The following is a 21,185-nucleotide window of genomic DNA, read 5'->3' as shown; positions in this document are numbered from 1 at the left end:
ATTATAAAAAAAAGATGCCTCACACAGAAAATGCTGATCAAGAGAAAGTTTTTTTTTTTTATTTAGTCAAACGCAATACCTCCACCTCCACAAAATTTTGCTGGATCCCCTTTGGGCTAGACCGGTGTATATGTACATTTAAAAATCGTAGAAAAAAATCTTAATGGATGATCAAATTTTCATAATTACTTACATCATAAAATATGGCTAGTATAGCTGGGAAGAACGTCACAGATATGAAATAATTGACAATTGCAGATAGGCAGGCATATGTACAAAGGACTTCCAATTTTCCCACTCCTAGAGGAAAAAAATTACAAGTATTAAAAAGAAACGCTGGCCCATCTCTGAACCTTGGTTAGTAATAAGTTATAATTTCAAAAGCCTAAGAACATATAAATAAGCACATGAAATGGTAATGGCACTGGAACTGGCGATGCGTAGTCTGCACCCTGAATCGCTCAGATTTGCAGTGTTTGTTATTTCATAATCTTTTATTTTGCTAGTTTTTTTGTCGTGGTTTTTGTTTATCTTAAGGTCCAAACCGGCGGTGCTGATCTCCGTTTCATGGTCCTTCAGCCAGGAAGTGCAATAAGGGGCTGGGGGCCAACCATCCCGTGCTTTCACACATCCTTCCTGCTTACCTTCTCCAGATTTCCCCAGGTACCCATTTAGAGCTGGGTCGACTCTCTCTGGGCTTACAGTCAGGCCACTGACCCCTGTCCCAAACCAAATAACCGGTCACAAATGGGGTTGAACCCGTGCCCTAAGGACAAAGGATTCTCACACCAACACGCCAACCACTTAGCCAGAACGGCTTATGTTCGCCAGTATGTTTAATATTTTGTTTCGTGCTTATTTTAAATTGTTGCAAATATATTTAATAATTTGTTTCGTAGGTACGGAATATAACTTAAAATGTATTTTACATAAATTTTTGCAAATATGTTAATGAATTACAACTTTTCAACAAAAAAAGGGGCAAATTATTTGCGGGAAAGCAGTTTTATTGGATGGGGAAGAGAGCTAAGGCTGTAGATATCTGATACTGTGTTGATTTTTTTTTTTTTTTTTTCGCTCACAAAGGAACAACCACTAATTAAATTTCGCAATTAAAACACTTATTTGAATGGCCAATAAAAACATAGAAAATAACTAATCCCGAATGTTTAGTTTACTGGATTAACACATTTTACTATTATCCTCAGCGCACAACTCACGGTAGACTGATACATTATTCTGATAATGAAGAAAGTCAATACAATTTAAATAATCAACATGTACAATATCAAACTCAAACAGCAATTTAAATTTTAAATAACTAATACAAGTATGGATTTCAGAATTTTGTCATATGAAAATAATGATAAAATATGGATTTATTTCCGTTTTTACTGAAATAAACAACAAGTATATAGTCAAAGTAAGCCCAAAGGGTTCTCAAGAAATTAACTCTGTTTTCTGGCAAATTCCAAATTTGCATGACATTTGGGAATAGTGTGTGACCACCTTTGCGTGCCACTCATACCTGAGTGTACTGCGTTTATAGTGGTTGCTGCGAGGGAACAATTTGGTCCCGGAGTACAGCTAGGGGTGAGATATTGATTTCAGAGCCCGTACGCATTCACGAACGATCTTCAGCCTCTTGGCGAAGTCCTAAACCATGAGTAAAAAATGGCGAGAAGGATAATAGGATGTAAATCGAGAGGCTTCTTGATGAACTCCTAAGTCCAGAAAAGAAATGGCGGAGGACAAATGAAGATAAGCCAGAAGGCGGAGGCTGGAGACGTTCAGGAATTTCCAGCCAATGGCCTCTGTAGGTTCTTGGATTCATCCAATCCCTCTGGCTGAGTCTAACCTCATGACGTTATATGAGGACTAGCTAAATTTAAAAGTCTCCCCCCTACAATCTGGGTTTTTCTCGCCATTATCTTGGCCACCGAAGCGATGAGAGGGGAATATTCCTGAAGATCGGATAACTGATGTGAATGTAAGCCATGAAGGGGCCTTTTGCCACGGTGAAACTTTGAGGATTGTCGTTAAGAGCACAGAGGAAAAAAAACTAAGTTTGCTCTGTGTCTGAGACAACCATCAAGTGAGGGGCCCGAGTAGGTATGGGGGGCCACGGAAATCAAAGCTAAGGGAGGCTTCTTTTTTTGGTGATCCAAAATAGTTGGAAAACAGTAATAAATGTAAAATTACGGATGATAGATCCCTCGCCCAGTTCTGAGGGAGAGAGGAATGTAGTGGATAGAAGCCTCCCCTCTCATTCAGAACCAACAAGCGAGCCAGAGTCAGGAACAAGCCTGGCAGAAGCTCAACTGAACGATGAGTCTGGGAGAAATCCTGGTACAAAAGCGACGAAACCGGAAGGAAGTAAGAGAAGCCCAAAAGCCGGATGGCAACTATCTCAAAGGGATCACGTCACCTCCCCATACTGGGGGGATTCGGGACGAATGACCCCAGGATGGGCCACGGATAGGGGGTGACAAGCTTCCAAACCGACTCAACCAAAAGGAAAAACAAGATATAGAGCTAACCTATCACAAAATACAATCCTGGAGAGTAATCTGGCGAAGAAGCACCCAAAAGCAGAGAGAGCTCCTAAAGCATCAAATAGAAAGAGGAATTTTGTCGCTTACTACCGTAAGGGTAAGCAAAGTTGACCGACAAACCCTCAGGGATGACGATATTATCCTTCTTAGGGAGCCTGTGGAGGCAAAATTATGTAAAGAAATCTGAAATTGGCTCCTGATGTCGTCTCGACAAAATTAAGAGGATGGTATTATAAAGTTAAGATCCCAAGATGAACGGACTGAAGGAGTTCGTTCATAATGAATCAAGGATAGCTGGCAAAGTATATGGGAAGAGTAGGGGAATCAGATTCTTTTCCGGTTCCTTCTCCAATAATTAGTTCTTTTTTTCAGGAGTGTGAAGGCACTAGGCCTTTGAGGCCTTATACAAAACCCAGAAGTTCTTATGGGTCTAACCCGCAACAAGTTACAATTGCATCATAGTTGTTCTATTCATTTTTTTAGGTCAAATCCAAACTAATAAGAAAGAAATAAACCTGAAAAAAAGATTCTTCAGGAAGAAGCACTTTGATTTTGATATTACCCAAATTTGTGATCAACTTACTGAGATGGCAATATAACACATTCATCTGAAAAAAATGTTTTTGCCAGTCGTTTTACAAAATAACAGAGAACTTATGTTATTTTGTATTTCGGTTTATACACTTTCATTATATTTCTAATTTAAATTTCAGCTTAAAACTAAACTAAAATAATAGCTCAGACTCAAACCGAAATAAAATAAAGGAGGAAAAATCCTGAAAAAAAAAACAGAGCAAATCCTCAAACATATTGCATTATGATTTTGATGTTATCACACAAATTTCATAGTGAAGATTTCATAATGAAAGTAAATTTTTGATCATACCCTAGATGGCAATAATCATAATACGAAGCAGGTAATACGAAACAATCTTTTAGAACAAACCCTTACTTTCTTCTATTATTTTACATATAACAGAGACGTTCTGTTATTTTATATTTCAGTTAATATATATACTTTCATTATTACCAAGTCTAAAGTTTGTGAATTTTCTTTAGAAAAACAAAACATATCTGAAAACCTACTTTGAAACTTTTCCGCCTCTCTTTCTTTTTCTTTTTCGTCTCTCTTTATTAGATTCTAAACAAAAAACCACTCGAAGAAATGCTTCTAAATATGGTTTTAAGTAATATATATCAAACTTTGAAATTAAAAGCAAAGTTGTTGCACTCGTAAATCGTTAGTTCGAAAAAGCTGACATTAGCGTTCTGATTACATTGCACATATTTGATATCAGCACCATCTAAATAAATACTTCAGTACTCTCTAAAATAAGACAATTCCAGGAGCAGAATCAAATTTTTCGCCAAAAAAAAGAAACAGACGATGGGAACAGGGCTACTAGTTATTTTTGGGATGAACAAATTAAGATAAGAAATAATTTTGTTTATTTTCAACAGATAATTGGTATTATTAAATATATTCGTATAAAATAATATATTTTGTAAATAACAAACAATAGAATCATTTTTGAACTACCATAGTTCAAAAATTAAAATAATAATTTTTTTTTTAATTTAGCTAAGATGCTGAAACTTATAAATATGGTTTTGATAATAGTGAGCTGAGTAAGGTGAATGGCAGGAGTACAAAGTATGGTGAATAAGCATGGCAAATAGGAGTGTGGTGAATGAGTATGGTTTCTGGTGGAGTATGGTGAATGACTATTTGAAATATGGTAGTGAAAAAGTTCCAGCTAAGATACTGAAACATACTTGTTGATAAAAGAGAGTACCAACTGAGTTAAGAAATACCTCAATTAAATAATTTTATAAGAAAGGTTATGAGAGAAGTGCGGTAGCTACATAGGCATTACCTTAATTTTTGTAGGAAGCACATTAGTTAACATGATGATATTTATTAGACTAGGAAATAACGTATATAAAGTTGTAACAGGAGAATAGCATCGTGTAAGGAAGGGGAAAAGACACACCAACGACCTTTACCAACTATGATTAATAATTATTATAATATTATAATTATAATATTATTCTTATAAATTCTTGTAATATTATAATATATAATTACAATCGTAATATAATTAATATTAATAATTATTTGAAGTGTCAAATAAATTGGTCTCATTATCTTCAAGCTCCATATATTAGGAACAGGCACTTGATTGTGCCTGAAGAGGAACGTAATACAATAAAAGGAAATATTTACAATATTTTCTTAAGCATACCAAATATTTAGAAAACCAAATGACCAAGTAATTAGGTCCACGTCCAAGCAATAAGGCACTTGATTAGGTCGATGGAAAAGTTTAAGCGAAAGTACTGTCCTTGTAAAGTATACCAGATAAGCACGTCAAACAAATCAGTGCTATGCACGATGATGATGATGATACTACTTCGGATAAGGTAGGGAGTAAGTTTAGCGGTTGGATTGATGTAGAATTGGGAGTTCAGCAGGGTTATGTGTCAACCCTCTTTATATGGGTTATAGTGATGGATTTGGGACTAAGAACACAGTAAAGATTATGGGAAAATATGGTTTCAATGGGAAGGTACAACCCTCAAAGAATTGGAGTACACAGATAATTCAAATGTCCCAGATAAACATTTTATCAAAATTTATGAAGGTTCCGAAAGTTCAGTGTGCTAGAGTAAGGTTTAAAATTAACCCTATAAAAAAAGGTAAAAGGTAAAAAATACGGCATTGGACTTTACAGTCCCTACCGGCGGTGCTGATCTCCGTTTCTTGGCCCTTCAGCCAGGAGATGCAATGGAGGGTTGGGGGCCAACCATCCTATGCTATTGCACACCCTTTCTGTTTACCTTCCCCAGATTTCTCCAGGTACCCATTTAGAGCTGGGTCGACTCTGGCTGAGCTTACAGCGTCACGCCACTGACCCTGGTCCCAAACTAAATAATGAGACACACTAGGATTTGAACGTCATAGAACGTTACTAAGAATGTTTAGAAAGCTACTAAAATCTGGAAATGAGGATGAAAAGATATTGTCCCATAACGTTAAGATTGACCGTAAGATAATGTTAAGATCAATTTCTTAAACTAGGTAGCGTTATTAGTAAGGACAGAAGATATATAAAGATTAATTTTTTTTTCAGTTGAAAAATATTCTAAGATTAGAATGATGGAAATCGAAGTCAATTACGGCTGTGAAACTCAGATGCTTCCAAAGGTTAAGGAAGATATGCTAGATTTTTTCAAGAGAAATATCTAAGTATAGTTTCAGGTATTCGTTTAAGAAACCGTATATCAAAAAACGATAGGCTGAAAAAAATGAGACTCTATCCTACTTTCAAGGGCTATAGTAAAAAAGAGGTTATAATATTTAGGTCAAGTTTTATAAACTCTCAAAAGTTCTACTTTTTGACAATCCACCTTGGGAAAAAATACAGACCTTTCAATATAGGTCTAGCAGTTTAAGGTCTTTCAATGTGGCCTAGTCGTAAGGAAGTGTACAAACGCTATGCCAAAGGCAGGAGCAGATCCAGGGGCGTAAATACAGAGAAGTATTTTTCCTTAGATTTATAATAATAAAAAACAAAGCAAGATATCTTCGAAAGGGATAGAAATCGGTCCGAAAAAAGAACTTAAGGGAATGAGAGGCTCACAGAAAGGAATGAGGATTGATGCTCTGCGATAGATTGCCAAAAAATCTGTTTTTTCCTAACAATTCACCTTGGCCAAAAAAAAAAAAAAAAAAAAACAGACCTTTCAACATAGGTCTAGCACTATAAGGTCCTTCAATGAGGTGAAATCTTAAGGAAGTGTGCCAACGCTATACCAGGGACAGGAGCAGATCTGGGGCGTCAATATAGAGAAGTATTTTCCCTTAGATTCAAGAGAATACGTATTATTAAATTTGAAAAAAAAACAGGATATTCGCGAACAGTCTTAAAAAGAACTAAAGGGAATAAGAGACTCACAGAAGGGAGTAAGGAGTGAAGCTCCGAGCAAATTGTGAGTGAGAATGGGAGTGCGTAGTTGTGTTAGCCCTCAGGCAGGTTGGTGATGTGATAAGTTATCAGCAGCAATAGGAACTGCTTGTGCTAAAGCCCTCAGGCAGGTTGGTGATGTGATAAGTGATCAGCAGCAATAGGAACTGCTTGTGTTAAAGCCCTCAGGCAGGTTGGTGATGTGATGAGTTATCAGCAGCAATAGGAACTGCTTGTGCTAAAGCCCTCAGGCAGGTTGGTGATGTGATAAGTTATCAGCAGCAATAGGAACTGCTTGTGCTAAAGCCCTCAGGCAGGTTGGTGATGTGATGAGTTATCAGCAGCAATAGGAACTGCTTGTGCTAAAGCCCTCAGGCAGGTTGGTGATGTGATGAGTTATCAGCAGCAATAGGAACTGCTTGTGCTAAAGCCCTCAGGCAGGTTGGTGATGTGATGAGTTATCAGCAGCAATAGGAACTGCTTGTGCTAAAGCCCTCAGGCAGGTTGGTGATGTGATGAGTTATCAGCAGCAATAGGAACTGCTTGTGCTAAAGCCCTCAGGCAGGTTGGTGATGTGATGAGTTATCAGCAGCAATAGGAACTGCTTGTGCTAAAGCCCTCAGGCAGGTTGGTGATGGATGAGTTATCAGCAGCAATAGGAACTGCTTGTGCTAAACTGTTATGTAGTATATACTGGGAGCTACTAGCAGTAATATAATGATGCTTATATTACGAAAAAAAACGTTTAAAAAAATGGTACTATTTTGCTTGCTTTAAAGTATTTATAGGGTTATGAGTTTTGCTTTCATGATTTTCATCCCCTATAAAAAAAAAAGAAAAAGAAAATACCAAATGCAGTGAATCTTCCACAAATATATTCTCATTCAATGGATTACTAAGGCGTTCGATGCCTCACCAAAACACTCGCCAAGACAAATTCGAAAAATATCATCTTGGGACTTCTCCAACAATTGCAAGAGCATTAGTTCTATCCTTCAAAAGCAGTAAGATGATTACTGCTTTTTTATCGTCAAAACTCGCCAAGACAAATTCGAAAAATATCATCTTGGGACTTCTCCAACAATTGCAAGAGCATTTGTTCTCATCCTTCAAAAGCAGTAAGATGATGAAGGCTGTATAAAACAGGAATTATGACAAAAAATACATTGTAACTCAAATTTTTATTGTCAAATTTCAATTATTCCCCTCCCCTCCCTCTCATTTCTCCCAAATATGAATCTCAGAAAAGGTTTAAAATTATACCTGTTAGAGTTCCAATTCCGATCAGCAAAGTCTCAACAATTGTATCTAGTGTCAACGCTGGACCAACAATAGCGAATCCATGAGATATTCGGTCAATGACCTCTTCCTTTCTTGCAGAACTTACTGTCCATTCCGCAAGTAGACGAACCTTCGACAAATCAATCAGAAGCAGAAATATAAAGGCAGCATCGCTTCAAAATAAAACTATGTTAGAAATATCACGGTTAAACCTAAACCAAATATTTACAATGCCTTTGACACAATAAGTTTTACAAGAATAGAAAATAGTTGACGCTTTCTGAGCATTATTTTGTAGGTAAGCACATTTCAAAGTTTCACTTTACAGCATAGATTTGACACTTGATCGGACAAAGAGACAACAAATAAAAAGATTAGACGTTTGATTAGATGTTTGATCGAACTGACAAGCTTTAAAAGTTTTAAACAATACTTAATACATGGTTTAGAGTTATTTTATTAGTAGAGTAAATAATTACATATGAGGCCTTCTTTCAAACAGTAGTGGGCCGTCTTTCTGAATATTATTTGATAAAGAGACAAAAGATAAAAGCATTAAACGTTTGATCCAACTGAAATGTTTTAATAATTTTAAACAACACTATCTTCTAATCGATGGTTTGCAGTCACTGTTTTAGTAAAGTAGTAAAGTTTAGTAAAGTAATAATCACAGATGATGCTATATTTTGAACATTGATTTAATAAAGAGACAAAAGATGAAAACTTTAGATGTTTGGTTAGATGTTTGATCGAACTGACATGTTTTAACAATTTTAAACAACTCTATCTTCTAGTCGACAGTTTAGAGTTAATTTTCAGTAGAATAAATAATCAAACATGAGACCGTATTCCAAACACTAGTGGCCCGTATTATTGAAAATTATTTGATGAAGAGACCAAAGACTGTTATAGTAAATCGTTATTGTTTACTATATTGTTATAGCAAAGTAAATAATCAAGAATGAGGCCATATTTCAATAATTAGTGGGCCGTGTTTCTGAACATTATCATAGGCAGCGCAATAGCGCTGCCTTAGTAAAGAGTGATGTAGGCACAATTTATTATTATTTTTTTTATTTTAGACCACGGCACTTCGTTTCGAAGGAGTTGTCAGGCAAACTTTGAAAAGAGCTCATTCGATTGGAAATTGAAAGGGCTGGTGCCCTTTTGAATAGTCAAACGCAATTGGAGGGTAACTAATACCCTCCCAAGCCCAACATTTTCGCAAACAAATCAAATGAAAATTTTGAGATGGCCATTTTGTCAAACGTAGTTAAAACGTCTGATAATTATATCTTTTAGGAGGACAGCCCCCCAAAACCCTCAGGGCAAAGGTTGTAAGTTGTGCCCTGTAAGCATGTGAGTTTTATATAGAAAGGATGATCGTAAAAACTTCGGAGGTGGCTCATGGGATTGGCAATCAGAAATTCTAGTGCCCTTTTTCAGATTTAGAGTGATCGGAGGTGGATACCCTCCCCAAACCTCATATTTTTCTTAAATGCAACTTACAGAAATTTAGAGATCACCATTTGTTGTCGTAGAAACTTCGAAAAGGCTCATTCAATTGGTAAATGAAGGGTTTAGTGCCCCTTTTAATATTTAAATGTGATTAGAATGGAACCCCTCACACGTCCACCATTTCCCCGAACACATCCAATCAAAATCTTGATATGGCCATTTTGTTCAGCGTAGTTAGAAGGTCCAAAAAAAGTGTCTTTGAGGATGACAATCTCCCACCTCCCTCTTGACAAGTGTTGTAAGTTATGCCCTGGGGGCATATAAGATTTTTTATAGAAAAGGTGGTCGTATAAACTTTGGAGGGGTTCACTGGACTGGTAATCAGAAGTTTTCGTCCCCTTTTTTCAGATCCTTAGTGATCAGAGAGCGGATACCCTCCCAACAGCTCATATTTTCCCAATACGCATCTAATAGAGCTTTTTGAGATGATCATTTGCTGTCTTAGAAACTTCAAAAAGACTCATTCGATTGGAAATTGAAGGACCTTTTTTAAAGTTAAAATTAATTTGAGGGCAACAAGCCCCCCCCCCCAAGTCCATCAATTCCCAAAACACATCTAATCAAAATGTTGAAATAGCCATTTTCTTTATCGTAGTTGAAAGGTCTGGAAATTATGTCTTTGAGGATGACACACACTCCCCTCAGAGCCCTCAGCGCAAGGGTTATAAGTTATGCCCCAAGGGCATATAAGATTCGTATTGGAAGAGTGGTCATATAAACTCCGGAGGGGGCTTAATTGATTGTAAATCAGACCGGCCCCCTACATTTTATATTCAGAAATACATCCGATAAAATTTTGAAATACCATTTGTTCAAAAATAGTCCAAACGTCATATATTAAGGCCTTTGGGGTTGAAAGAATCCCCAGTCTGGCACTAAGGATTGTAAGTTATTCCCCAGGGGAATACAAGTTGTTTTGGAAGGGATGGTCGAGTGAACTTTAGAAGAGGCTCATTTGATTTGAAATGCACTAGCTCCCCTTCCTGACATCCAACAGGATACAGAACATGGATCTCCAGAACTTTAATTTACCATCCCTGTGTGAACAGCTGGAGTCCCGGTCGCTGTGTTGGTACGGTCATTTACTTCGCCTACTCACTCAAACATCTACCCAACTTATATTTGACTTCGATCCAACTGCAAACGGCTGGAAACGCCTCAGAGGTAGACCACGTATATCATCCGCTGATCCACTGATCGGGCGGATATCATCCGCTGACCGAATCGCAACGTGGGGCAAATCTACAAAAGCTCCTAACCTTACCCAAAACAGGCCACTCTGGAGACGACTAACGACGTTGACGTTTGGGTCCCTCTACGCTGGCGACTCTGCGCTCGCAAGAGCTTTAAGTCATGTAAGTTAAGTCATTTTTTGTCGTAGAAACTTCAAAAAACTCATTTGATTGAAAATTGAAGGGGCTACTGCCCCTTTTCATAGTCAAAAGTGATTAGAGAGGAACTAAAACCCCTCACACGCCACCATTTCATAAAAACAAAAATTTTAAGACAGCCATTTTGTTCAGGGTAGTTAAGAGGTTTGGAATTATGTTTTGAGGACGACAACGCCCCTGTAAGTTATGCCCTGGGGGCATATAATGTTTTTTATAGAAATATTGGTCGTATAAACTTCGGAGGAGCTCATTAGATTGGTAATCAGGAGTTTTAGTACCCTTTTTAAGATTCAAAGTGATCGGAAGGCGGATACACCCACTCCCCCCCCCCACATCTCATATTTTCCCAAAATGCATCCGATTGAAATTTTTAAATAGTCATTTATTGCCGTAGAAACTTCAAAAAGGCTCATTCGATTGGACATTGAAAGGGCACTTTTTTAATAGTAAAAATTGAATGGAGGGCAACAAGCACACGCCAACGCCCATCAATTCCCAAAACACCTCTAATCAAAATTTTTAGATAGCCATTTTGTTCAGCGTGGTTGAAAGGTCTAGAAATTATGTTTTTGAGGACGACACACACTCGTGTCAAAGGCTTCTGCGCAAAGTTATGGCCAAAGGGGATATAAGGTTTTTATTGAAAGAGTGGTCATATAAACTCCGGAGAAGACTCGGTTGATTAGAAATCAGCCATCCACCCCCCTCCTACGTTTTAGTTTCCACGAATACATTCGATAAAAATTTTGAAATAGTCATTTGTTCAAAAATAGTCCAAACGTCATATAATAAGGCCTTTGGAGTTGAAAGAATCAACCAGAGTCTGACGATAAGGGTTGTAAGTTATCCCCAAGGGGAATATAGAGTTTTTTATGCATGGGTGGTCGTGTGAACTTTCGAAGAGGTTCATTTGATTTGGAATGCATAGTTCTAGTTCTCTTTTAAAAGTCAAACACGATGGAGAGCAACTAGCCCCCCTCCCTGACCTCCTCTTTTCCCAAAACACATTTAATTGAAATTGTGAGATGGCCACTTCGTTACCAATAGTCCAAAATTTATATAACTATGTCTTTAGGGTGAACAAAATCCCCCAGCGCCCACGGGCAAGGTTTATAACTTATACCCAGGGCATATGAGGTTTTTATGGAACGGGTAGTTGTATAAACTTCGGAGCTCATTTGTTTAGAAGTCAGAAGCTTCAGTGCCCTTCTTAAGAGTCAAAAGTGAATGGAGGGACGTCAGCCCAGGCCTATCATTCTCCAAAACATAACCAAATCAAAAATATTAAGAGAGCAATTTTGTTCAGCATTGTTGAAAGGTCCAGTGTTGGGGATGTCAACCTCCCAACAGTCCTCAGGACAAGGGCTGTAAGTTAGGCGATTCGTTCGGTTTAACCACAGTATAGGTTATTGAGAAAGTTATGCGTCTTTGAACTTAAATATACAAGAAGACAAAGGCTATTCATGTGAGCCTTTCAAAGAATATTGAGGGAAGTGTTGATCTAAATCAAAACACGTTACGCGTATACGGATTGTCAAAAGGGCACGGCACACAAATGACTGATTATGTTAATTTGGAAAATTCAGGAAATGATAAGGGAGAAAATCAAAAGGAAATATTTTCACGCTATCAATACTACTACAACTACCACCACTACTACTATCACACTACTCCATTTACAGCGTTAAGAGGAAATTTTAACCAAGTAAAAAGACGCAATCTGCATGCATATTGTCAAAATAGCGCATCTCAAGAGTTGATTTGGGTATTAAGTTGAAACCTTCAGAGAATACTTACAGCTGAAGATCATCTCGCCACAAGGCAATATGTGCACACTACTGCTAAAACTACTGTTACTGCTACATTTATTACCAGTACTTCTACTTCTATCGCAACTACTTGTAGAGCTAAGAACACTGAGATGAAAGTTTCAAGAAGTATATGAACATACAAGTTATGAAAAGGATTATATCAGCAATGTCAGAGCAATGAATAATTGCATAAAATTCAAACTTCCAGAACCTGATGAGGGGGATGTTCAACTGACCAAAAGGCAATAGATTAATACTACTGCTGCTAGTAGCACTACCTATATTCAATAATATTATTGGCACTAGCAATAATACTACTACTGTGACTACTAATACAACTATGCCAAAGCGTATGAGGATAAAATTTTCAATAGATTTCCAGGACTTAATTAGAACAGGCCCTCTGTATGCAGGTTGTCAAAAGGATGTAACAGCTATATCTTAGCAAGAGTTTGGTGCTTTTTGAATGGCATTTTGATAAAATAACAACACGGTTGAATTAGAGATCATCATCACTTAAATATTAAACACGGGCAGATGAATTCAATCTTCCCGAAGCCCTTTGAACGGGGAAGTGCTTCTTAAGCTCCGGACACACCAAGCTATTGCTACGATGATTCCCTCCCCAATTAGCGCACTTACTAATCTGAGTAAAACATGCTTGGTCCTTCTTAGTGTGATTCCCTCCACATTTATTACATTTAACAGGGTTTTTACAGTCCCGTATAAAATGCCCAAATCCTTGGCAATTTAGGCACTTCATTTTTAATAGCTCTGGCACGAATTTTTAATGTGGGGGGATGGCTGCAACTGCTGCAATGGCCGACGCTTTATCGACTAAATGAACAGCCAGTTCATTTTTTCGACTGACCGTGAGCTTTACTTTATCTGTGCAGCCAATTTTCTGCATAAATTCACGCTGATTCTTCGGGTTATGCACGCTAATACTTGCAGAAATGTTCTTTAGCACGACAGGAACGGTGGGGGGCTAACGTAGTGACCCTGATTGCTAGAAAGTTGAGACTGGAACCTATGAGCAAGTTTCTTGCTTTTCCACCAAGAAATTTAGCATACAGACACACTCGTTTAAGCGTGAAGCCACAATTGTAGGCGCATGATTTGGAAACGACGGCACATCCGGGGGGTATAATGACAAATCCGGGGGGGGTCTATAATGACAAAAAGCGGTGGAAGCTCATCTTGTTGCACTAAGCCACTAATTAGTTCGTAAATATTTGATAGGAAAGATATAGCAGGGTGCGAGCCTCTTCGCTTTTCAAAAATGTCTGCTTGAAAAGCCTTTTTCCACGTCTTGATCGCATGCTTAATTGCACCTTTTCCAAAAATCTTCGCATTAATTTGAATGATTGAGTCCTTACCTTTCGCTATAGGTAGATAGATAAGTGTATTTTAAAGCCAAATATACAGCCATGAACACAATGCAAACAACATAAACGAAAGACACCAATAACATAAAGTTTGATCAGCGATCATCATAAAATGCTTAAATGAAACACTACATTAACCTAATACTAGTGCTTAAAAAAGGTCCTTGAAAAGGACTTTTTTTTAATTCATTATAATTCTTTTATTTAACAAAATTTCCAGATACCTTGTTACTCTACAAATAAACCGAGGCGACGTACTATTTAAAACTCCTGAAAGTATCAACTTATTATTTCCAAATATCCCTTCCCTTACCGTAAAGAGCCCCAGGCACCGACTTAAGTAATGCACTAAATAGTCCTCGTTAACTCTGCACAGCGGGCAAGTATATCTGGCTTCATTGGAACATCTTTCTTTAGAATATTTTATAAAAATATAAGCCACTGCAAAATGTTCAACACCGGACAAACAAAGATAGAGCCTGTCATTGCTTAATTACCATCCAACCACCTCTCACTTCACAGTCAAAAATTATCGTCACTATAAGTTTATATAATTTTATATAATATAGTATATAATAATATAACACAATATAACCTAGTCACTATAATTCTTATTGCAACATGATATAAATCTTAACATAAAAAACTCACTGAATTAATAGTGCCCGTGCAATATCTTTAATATGTAGGTCAGTAAGTATAAGTAGGGATTATACGTCACTATAATCCCTACTGCGAAATTTTTTGTTTCTTCACATAAAACTTACTGAATTAATAATGTTCAAACAATATCCGATTTAGATGTTGACACCAGTATTGTCACAGAGGTAATCTGACCAGGCATTTTATTGATATACCGATGCATAAAAAGCAGTTTTCAATGTATTCGCTTTAGCGTTGTCTCGTGCGAATGGAATATATTTCTGGAGATTTACTTTCACAAATCCTTCCAATTTACCTTCCCTGAACTTCTCCAGGCACCCATTGAGATCGACTCTGGCTAAACTTACAGGACCACACAACATGCCCTCGTTCCAAACCAAATAATCGATGATACTAAGATTGAACCCATATTCCGAAGGAGATGGATTACAGGTGTGGGGGCTTAAAAGCCAAAAATGGAAAACTTGTTGCATTTCTACAGACTAATCCAAGCTTCATTGTATTTAAGAGGTTCTAATCGTTTAAAGCAACTAAAAATATACTTTAAGAATCGACAACAGCGAGATAAATAAATTACATGAAATTTGAGAAAAACAGTAAAGTATAGAAATAAACATTTCTACCTAGAAGGTATTATATCAAGCTTTACATTGGACCTAGGACCAAAAAGGGTCCAAGCAACAGGCCTCTCGGTGTAATGTGCGTTCTATTTTACGCCCGGACCACAGATTTATAAGAGGACTGAGAACCCAACGGACAAATGATGGCAATAGTTATAGAAAATAAACTCGAATCTAAAAATATTTAAAATAGTCATAGGAACTTGTCGAATACTTACTTAAGATCAGATATTTCGCCACTTACATAGTTGATAACATAGCACGTGAATACAAAACTGGAAAACAGAGAGAAAAGAGCAGCAATACCTGAAAATTCAGAAGAATAAAAATCCATAAAGAAAAAGATTAAAGAAAAATTTTAAAGAATATGAAGATGAATAAGATGAAGAAAAATTCAAAAAGCTAAACAAATAAAAAAGAATAGAAAAGAATAAAATTACAAAAATTGAGGAATTAATTAACCTAACACTAACGAGTTTGCAAAGCATTTTAAGGTTACAGCACTGTTTTTTATGAGTAAGATTTAGCAGTTTTAACCAACCAAAAAATTAAAATAAATTAAAGGGTACTTGTTTATTATTCAGAACACACTCAATAAGTGAAGTTAGGTTCTTTCATGAAACAAACTACGATGAAGGTACATTTTAATAAAATATTTGGTACTTGTTCATTATTCAATTGATTCAATTTAATCCAGAACACACTCAAGAATTTTGGTGAGAAAATCCAGCTTCATAGCCACAAAGACAAAACTCAATTTAGTTTGCTACGCATAGTGATGGAGGATAGTGTCTGAACATGGATTTTGAAATGAAGATCGGGGATTTGCCAAAGACTGAAAAAGAGGCAATTATATTTTTCCAGGATATCATATCCTGGGTATCATATATGTGGATATTATATATGTCATGTATGTTTTATAGGATATCATATATGTTTTATTTCATTAGCTTTATCAAAAGTTTGGGCTATATATTTGCAAATCAGGGGAGGGGGTGCATTTTTATCAAATACCTAACTTAACCTAACCAAACCACCTCTATATATAAAATATTTCATTAAAATGTACCTGCATCGTAGTTTGTTTCACGAAAGAACCTAACTTCACTTATTAAGTGTGCTCTGAATAATACACAAGTACCGACAAAAGATAAAATCAATCGGAAATGAGAACGTTCAAGCTCTATAAACTAAAGAAAAGAATACTTTGTTTTTATATGGTGAAATTGTGGCTAAAGCGTGCGTAAATACGTGAGCATCAGACATTAATCTTATATAGATGATATTTAAATTAGGCTTTTAATTTTTGGTTTACACTGTCCATAGTTTCAACTTTTAACCTTTTTGTTCAATTAAGTTTTAAAAAAGACGAAATTTAGTTCCAAAAATCGAGAGATCTGTCTCCACGACATCAAATTCAAACTCAAAAACAAATTCTAGTGTTCAAACCAGACAACAAGAATATTTGTGTCTTTTATTTTATTTAGCTACCTTTGGGAATTACTTAAGACACAAGGCACTTTTGAGAGACACGACTCTAGACATTGGAAGATGCCACATAATCGTAGGCAATCTACGCAGATATGATTGAAGGAGTAATTTACAATTACCAAAAAAATTAAAATTGTAGTGTAGACTAAATTTAAGAAAGCAAATACAGAAAGAAAAGGAATATCGGACAAAAAATAAATATTGCATTAAAATATCTGTGCTTTTTTATGCAGAAAACTATTCAACTAAAAAAGAAAAAAAAACGTGATCTCATTACAGAATCGAATTTTAATTTTGTAGAAAAATCTAGCAAACAAAAAAATTGCAAGAAAAGCGAAATCTTTTGATTCTTGGTTTTTGTCAATTGTATATTTTAGATTTGGTTTTGCTTGTCACTTCTGACATCCATTGGAGACATGTGAGAAGCGTTTTATTCTTTTCTAGCATTGTTCTACTGTCGACTTTCATAATTTCCTTTTTTATTTCTACTATTTTCGTCGGATTGGTAAGGCTGTGCAGTCTTTTTTATCAGAATTTTCTATCTGCTTTATTAATCTATTCTTCACAGTAAGAACATCTTAGATCACTGTGTTGGCTTTAGTTTAATATCAATTAAAAAAAAAATTTCCAAAAGAGAAGTTTTTTAAAGAAAAATAAAGGCAATATTAAACTTAAAATTAGAAAAATAGAAACTTACAATAGATCAAACTAAAAAAGATCATAAATTACTTTTACAGAAAAAATGAAACCCAAACCGAACAGAAATTAAATAGATAATCATAGCAAAAAAACATGCAACAGGTGATAATATAAATGACTAAATAAATCTTAAAAGGAGTTAACCAAGTTGAATATACAAATCGAGCTTAAAACGAACAAAAATATTTTGCCATTGAAGCATAAATGAAACCTAAAACGAACAGAAATTCAATAAACAATCATAGCAAACAAACATACAATAGATATTAATATAAATGAGCAAATAAATGTTAAAACGAGTGAAACTTAAATTGAATATACAAATCAAGCTGGAAGCGAACAAAATCTCTACAAACAAGAGTTCGGGTTTTGCCTCATTCTCTCACTATAAAAATCTAGAACCTACTGCTTCATTGGCGCTTTACTGAAAACTATGTGTTTTGAAGAGTCTTGGAAAGTAGATGTCAGGTAGATGTCACTTGCGCCGTCCGGCTAGCAAAACATCCTACCATAGTTTACCTTTTTATTTGTGCGCGGAAGTTGGTTTTTCATGGTGAGAATGATATTGACTTATGCAGTTTTTTTCGCTCTATTTTTGAGTACAAAGTTGCGTTTCCATTCTACCTTTTTGGCACCATCTATCTGACTACGCTAACTGCATTGCACTTACTGCGAGAAGTCACAGGTGGCGCATCGTCCACCAATGGAAACAATCCGACAGGAAAGAAACGTGGATGTCGGGCAGGGAAAAATGAAAGGAGAAGGCGTACGGGGTGTGCTATTTCGGTACTAGTGACAAGCCGTGACTATTGTTCTTCGCCAAAACAAGTGTTTGAGCGAAACCTGGTGAAAATCAAGATATCCAGAGCACCTAAAATACCGAGTCTGAAGAGATTTGACGAAACTCCCGTGGGCCCCTTCCAGGATAGCCCGCCCGTTCTTAAGCCCGAACGTCCTTTAGCTAAAAGTAAGTTGCCAAATATACTTGTGTGTAACGCTAGATCTTTGAACAACAAAACTGATGCACTTGAAGTTATTGCCAGGCAGAACAACGCCTCAATAATAATAATAAGCGAAAGTTGGGACACTTCTGACGAATCGGCGTGCATCAAAGGTTACGCAAGCTACTTTAATACGCGTCACGATCGTGGCTTGAATCGTCGAGGAGGAGGCGTTGGACTTTATGTTCGTAATGACCTATCCTCAAGGCTGTTAAGTGAGCCTTTTGACTCCGACCACGAAATATTATGGACCGAATGCAAACCTGCACGTTTATCAAAAAGATTTTCATGTTTAATTGTTGCTTCGGTCTATTATCCTGAAAGTGCTAAAAACAGGAAAGACTTGATTGAACACATTCAGTTTTTCGTAGACAAAATGCGCCGCAAGCATGTCTCTCCTGGCTTTGTTATTGCCGGAGACTTCAATCAAACTAATAGGCAATGGGTTTCAAATATTTTAGATTTGCGACAAGCCGTTACAATACCTACCCATCAAAGTGGCAGCATACTGGACTTGATTTTTACAAACTTGACAGACTTTTATTACGCACCGAGATCCCTAGGACCCCTTCTGAATTCTGATCACTTTATCATCTTCTGGGAAGCCAGTTCGGCAATTCCGAAGCCAAAACGAGTCAAGCATACGGTGCGACCACTTACTGAGGACTCGATATCTACATTTGGTCGCTGGATCGGTAATTATCAGTTTGAGGACATTTGCTCTGAACTAGATATTAATATTAAAGTCAATAAGCTGAATACTCTGCTTCAGGAGCAATTTCAGACTTGTTTTCCCGTAAAAGTCATTACTGTGAGTGACACTGATAAACCGTGGATAACCAATGATCTAAAGAATTTAATAAAAACCCGTTGTCGCCTTCATATCGCTGGTGATACCGTAGCTTCAGCCAAGTTGCGTAATCATATTGTTAAACTAAACAAGCGTGCCAAGAGGCAGTATGTGAGGGATAAAATTACTCCCTTACTCACAATAGACCCCCACAAATGGCATTCCTCAGTAAAAAGACTTACCGGTAAGACAACACTCAGAGATCTAAGGCTCCTCAAAGAGGACGGTACCTTAACCTCAGCTAATGAAGTCAATTCTTTTTTTATTGACATTTGTACCTCATTTCCATCAATCACCAAATCAGAAATTGATACTATCATTGCTGGTGCAGAGATTGAGGACGTATGTGAGGTCTCTGAATTCACTGTTTATAAGGAACTCCTAAGACTGAAAGCGAACTGTGCGTCCTACCCAGGTGAGCTTCCAGTAAAGCTGTTACGTGAATTCGCCATTTTTCTTGCTAAGCCACTCTCTTCTATAATCAACCAATGTTTCCTTCAGCAAGTATTCCCTAGTGCTTGGAAAAGAGCATATGTCCGCGTTATTCCAAAAGTAAGGTGTCCAAAATCTTGTGATCAACTCCGGCCTATATCAATAACTCCGAACCTTTCTAAAGTTGCAGAAACGTTTATTTACCGCAAACTTATGTCACAGGTCTCTGCACATCTAGACCCGTATCAGTATGGATGCTTAAGAGGCAGCAGCACAACTGTTTATTTAGTACGGATGTACCATCTCATAGTCGAGTGGCTCGACCGAGGAAGTGCTATAGTCGACCTTCTCCTCGTAGACTACCGAAAGGCTTTTGATCTTATTCGCCATTCCGTTGCTATCTTAAATCTACGCACCATGGGTGCGCAAAAACATATTCTCCTTTTAGTGATCAATTTTTTACAAGCCCGCTATCAGTGCGTTTACAGTCTTTTCCCAGGAGATACCGACTCCGAATGGGTCGAGCTTACATGCGGAGCCCCACAAGGTACTAAGCTCGCTAGTCTACTGTTTTTGGCAGTGATAAATTTCATCCTTTCCGGCTATGAAGAAAGATTTAAGTATGTAGACGACTTGTCAGTCCTACTGAAGTACATTGTTGAGAAGTCTGAGGCTGTCCCCCAATTCTGTAACGAAATAATCAAAAACTTCAAAGATGAATGTACTGCGAACAGCCTCCAAATCAACGAAGGAAAGACTAAAATCCTTCGCTTTAATCCCCTGAAGAGAGACTTTGTGTGCCCTGCTCCTCCTTATCCTAGTGAATCTTCGGCAGTAGTGCTTGATGTCAAGTTTAGCATCGACTGCTCTTTCAGCCTCCATGTCGATACAATTATCAAAAAGGCAAATAGTGCGATGTGGACACTTATACTAATGCGTCGATTTGGTTTTTCAGTGTCACAACTAAGGATAGCCTATCTTACTTACATTCGACCAATTTTAGAGTATACATGTCCCGTATGGGGCCCACAAGTCAATAACACTATTTACCTAAGTGACCAGCTTGAGTCAATACAAAAAAGAGCAGTCAAAGTAATATTGTGCGATGCTTTTATCGAATATAAGTTAGCATTATCCACTTTACAAATTCCCTCTCTTCAAGAGCGTCGTCTCAGTTTGATTCTTGCATTTGGCCAATATCTTCTCAGAAGTGATAAATACATATCGATACTACCACCAGTTTTAGTGAAACATCGAAGTACTAGGTTGAAGAAATTTGACAGATTAGCAGCACCTCCTTCACGCACAAATCGTTTTTCCAACTCATTCATCCCTTTCTTTGTATCAAAGTATAAAAATTGTTGATTTTAAACTATTTGTCTTCAGATTTTTTTTTTGTCGTTTGATTTAATCCTTTTTTTCTTTTTTGTAAGCACAAGCGCCATTTAGTTTTATGACTACGAGAGATTGTGCAAATAAAACCTATTATATTCTATTCTATTCTAAGAACAAATAAA

The 21,185-nt window shown here is 36.9% G+C and overlaps 1 protein-coding gene across 2 annotated transcripts in view; it reads right to left on the bottom strand.

Moving 5' to 3' along the window:
• LOC136040737 (3-hydroxy-3-methylglutaryl-coenzyme A reductase-like) overlaps positions 1-21,185 on the bottom strand; it is a 168,249-nt gene that overhangs the window by 91,275 nt on the left and 55,789 nt on the right. For both annotated transcript variants that reach the window (XM_065725044.1, XM_065725043.1), the window contains exons 4-6: positions 15,414-15,501; positions 7,787-7,977; positions 194-300 (exon numbers count right to left, since the gene is read on the bottom strand). In XM_065725044.1, the coding sequence (XP_065581116.1) occupies positions 194-300; positions 7,787-7,977; positions 15,414-15,501 (386 nt within the window). The remainder of the gene's footprint in view (positions 1-193; positions 301-7,786; positions 7,978-15,413; positions 15,502-21,185) is intronic.

Source organism: Artemia franciscana, chromosome 21, assembly GCF_032884065.1.
Source record: "Artemia franciscana chromosome 21, ASM3288406v1, whole genome shotgun sequence".
NCBI lineage: Eukaryota > Metazoa > Arthropoda > Branchiopoda > Anostraca > Artemiidae > Artemia > Artemia franciscana.
Note: the sequence above shows the minus strand (reverse complement) of the source record. Positions and strands in the feature narration are given on the sequence as shown.